The 2878-nt window shown below is 39.6% G+C and overlaps 1 protein-coding gene across 1 annotated transcript; it reads left to right on the top strand.

Moving 5' to 3' along the window:
• Positions 1-378: 378 nt before the first annotated feature.
• On the top strand, positions 379-2632 carry LOC121863891 (pheromone-regulated protein PRM7-like). Its single transcript, XM_042362804.1, has 3 exons — positions 379-387; positions 1101-1680; positions 1854-2632. The coding sequence occupies exons 1-3, from the start codon at positions 379-381 to the stop codon at positions 2630-2632; spliced, it is 1368 nt and encodes a 455-aa protein (XP_042218738.1).
• The last annotated feature ends 246 nt before the right edge of the window (positions 2633-2878 follow it).

The raw sequence follows: 2878 nt of genomic DNA, 5'->3' as shown, positions 1-2878 counted from the left end.
TCTCTCTCTCCCGCGCCCTGCCTCCGTCTGCCAGTGTGAAACTTCGAAGGGACCGCAGGTGTGTGTAGGACTTAAGCTGAGGTCAGTAAGTGGTCGTGTGTGTCGGAATGCTGATCCCTAGTGAGGAGGACCTTCGCTCGATTACGTCACACGACAGCGTTGGTTTGTACAGGAACTGATCCCAGGAAACCGTAGGTCAATATTAGGTGTCCTGAAGAGTAACGCAGATATACAGTCAGATGGTATAAGTGCATCATAAAATCGACGCGACGAAATAAATAATATGATAGAGCTCCTTTAATAGTTCAGGTGGAGGTAGAAGGGGGGGTTAGATTGTACCGGGAACTGATCCAAGACTGTGAAGGATTATATACAAGCATGAAGAACGTGAGAACTTGTTTTGATGTCCATTTATCTATTCTTCTTCTTGACTCATGAATATGAACTTTCTGTAGTTCTGACGTTATAGAACCTACACTTAGCTCTGACGTTATAGAACCTACACTTAGCTCTGACGTTATAGAACCTACACTTAGTTCTGACGTTATAGAACCTACACTTACCTCTGACGTTATAGAACCTACACTTAGCTCTGACGTTATAGAACCTACACTTAGTTCTGACGTTATAGAACCTACACTTAGCTCTGACATTATAGAACCTACACTTAGTTCTGACGTTATAGAACCTACACTTAGCTCTGACGTTATAGAACTTTCTGTAGTTCTGACGTTATAGAACCTACACTTAGTTCTGACGTTATAGAACTTACACTTAGTTCTGACGTTATAGAACCTACACTTAGTTCTGACGTTATAGAACTTACACTTAGTTCTGACGTTATAGAACCTACACTTAGTTCTGACGTTATAGAACTTACACTTAGTTCTGACGTTATAGAACCTACACTTGGTTCTGACGTTATAGAAACCTACATAGTTCTGACATTATAGAACCTACACTTAGAACCTACACTTACTGACATTATGGAACCTACACTTAGTTCTGACGTTATAGAACCCCTACACTTAGTTCTGACGTTATAGAACCTACACATAGTTCTGACGTTATAGAACTTACACTTAGTTCTGACGTTATAGAACTACACTATTCGACGTTATAAAACCTGTTCTGACGTGCCGACCTACATATACATTATAGAACCTACACTTAGTTCTGACATTATAGAACCTAGTTCTGACATTATAGAACCTACACTTAGTTCTGACATTATAGAACCTACACTTAGCTCTGACGTTATAGAACCTACACATAGTTCTGACGTTATAGAACCTACACTTAGTTCTGACGTTATAGAACCTACACTTAGTTCTGACATTATAGAACCTACACTTAGTTCTGACATTATAGAACCTACACTTAGTTCTGACATTATAGAACCTACACTTAGTTCTGACATTATAGAACCTACACTTAGTTCTGACGTTATAAAACCTACACTTAGCTCTGACGTTATAGAACCTACACATAGTTCTGACGTTATAGAACTTACACTTAGCTCTGACGTTATAGAACCTTCACTTAGTTCTGACATAATAGAACCTACACTTACCTCTGACGTTATAGAACCTTCACTTAGCTCTGACGTTATAGAACCTACACATAGTTCTGACGTTATAGAACCTACACTTAGCTCTGACGTTATAGAACCTACACTTAGTCTGACGTTATAGACCTTCACTTAGTTCTGACATAATAGAACCTACACTTAGTTCTGACGTTATAGAACCTACACTAGTTCTGACGTTATAGAACCTACACTTAGTCTGACGTTATAGAACCTACACTTAGTTCTGACGTTATAAAACCTACACTTAGTTCTGACGTTATAGAACCTACACTTAGTTCTGACATTATAGAACCTACACTTAGTTCTGACATTATAGAACCTACACTTAGTTCTGACATTATAGAACCTACACTTAGTTCTGACATTATAGAACCTACACTTAGTTCTGACATTATAGAACCTACACTTAGCTCTGGACGTTATAGAACCTTCACTTTCAGTTCTGACATAATAGAACCTAAGCACTTAGTTCTTGACGTTATAGAACCTACACTTACCTCTGACGAACCTACACTTAGTTCTGACGTTATACCTACACTTAGTTCTGACGTTATAGAACCTACACTTAGTTCTGACATTATAGAACCTACACTTAGTTCTGACGTTATAAAACCTACACTTAGTTCTGACGTTATAGAACCTACACTTAGTTCTGACATTATAGAACCTACACTTAGTTCTGACATTATAGAACCTACACTTAGTTCTGACGTTATAGAACCTACACTTACCTCTGACGTTATAGAACCTACACTTAGTTCTGACATTATAGAACCTACACTTAGTTCTGACGTTATAGAACCTACACTTAGCTCTGACGTTATAGAACCTACACTTAGTTCTGACGTTATAGAACTTACACTTAGCTCTGACGTTATAGAACCTACACTTAGTTCTGACTTTCTTGGTGCTTTACGTTGCATTGAACTCGACATCAAAGAGAAAGAAGAAGACAATGATCAGTACAATATATTAAGTGCTATTCTACTCCTCCGAATGACCTTCCCATTAACACACCCAGACCCTGAACACCCTAGTTAGCGCCTCCAGGAACGAGTCTCTCTCTCTCTCTCTCTCTCTCTCTATGTGTGTGTGTGTGTGTGTGTGTGTGTGTGTGCGCGCGTTGGGGAGTTCTCATTTCCTGACACCCTTCCTCCCCCCCTTTTCTCACACTCTCCCACCTTCTCTCAATCTAAACCCCCCTCCCCCTCCTCTCTCTCCCTCATCAACCCCCTATTCTTCTCATTCTTCCCACTTCTCGAAGTTCTGGAGAAAGTTATGAGATGT

The sequence above is a fragment of the Homarus americanus genome, unplaced genomic scaffold (genome assembly GCF_018991925.1).
Source record: "Homarus americanus isolate GMGI-L3 unplaced genomic scaffold, GMGI_Hamer_2.0 scaffold48354, whole genome shotgun sequence".
In the NCBI taxonomy this organism is placed as follows: domain Eukaryota; kingdom Metazoa; phylum Arthropoda; class Malacostraca; order Decapoda; family Nephropidae; genus Homarus; species Homarus americanus.
Note: the sequence above shows the minus strand (reverse complement) of the source record. Positions and strands in the feature narration are given on the sequence as shown.

What these genes read in the sequence shown, in the direction of transcription:
- LOC121863891 (XM_042362804.1), top strand. An exon ending in CGTTATAGAACCTACACTTA is followed by an intron (nt 1,681 to 1,853) that starts GTCTGACGTTAT and finishes CTGACGTTATAG; the next exon opens with AACCTACACTTAGTTCTGAC.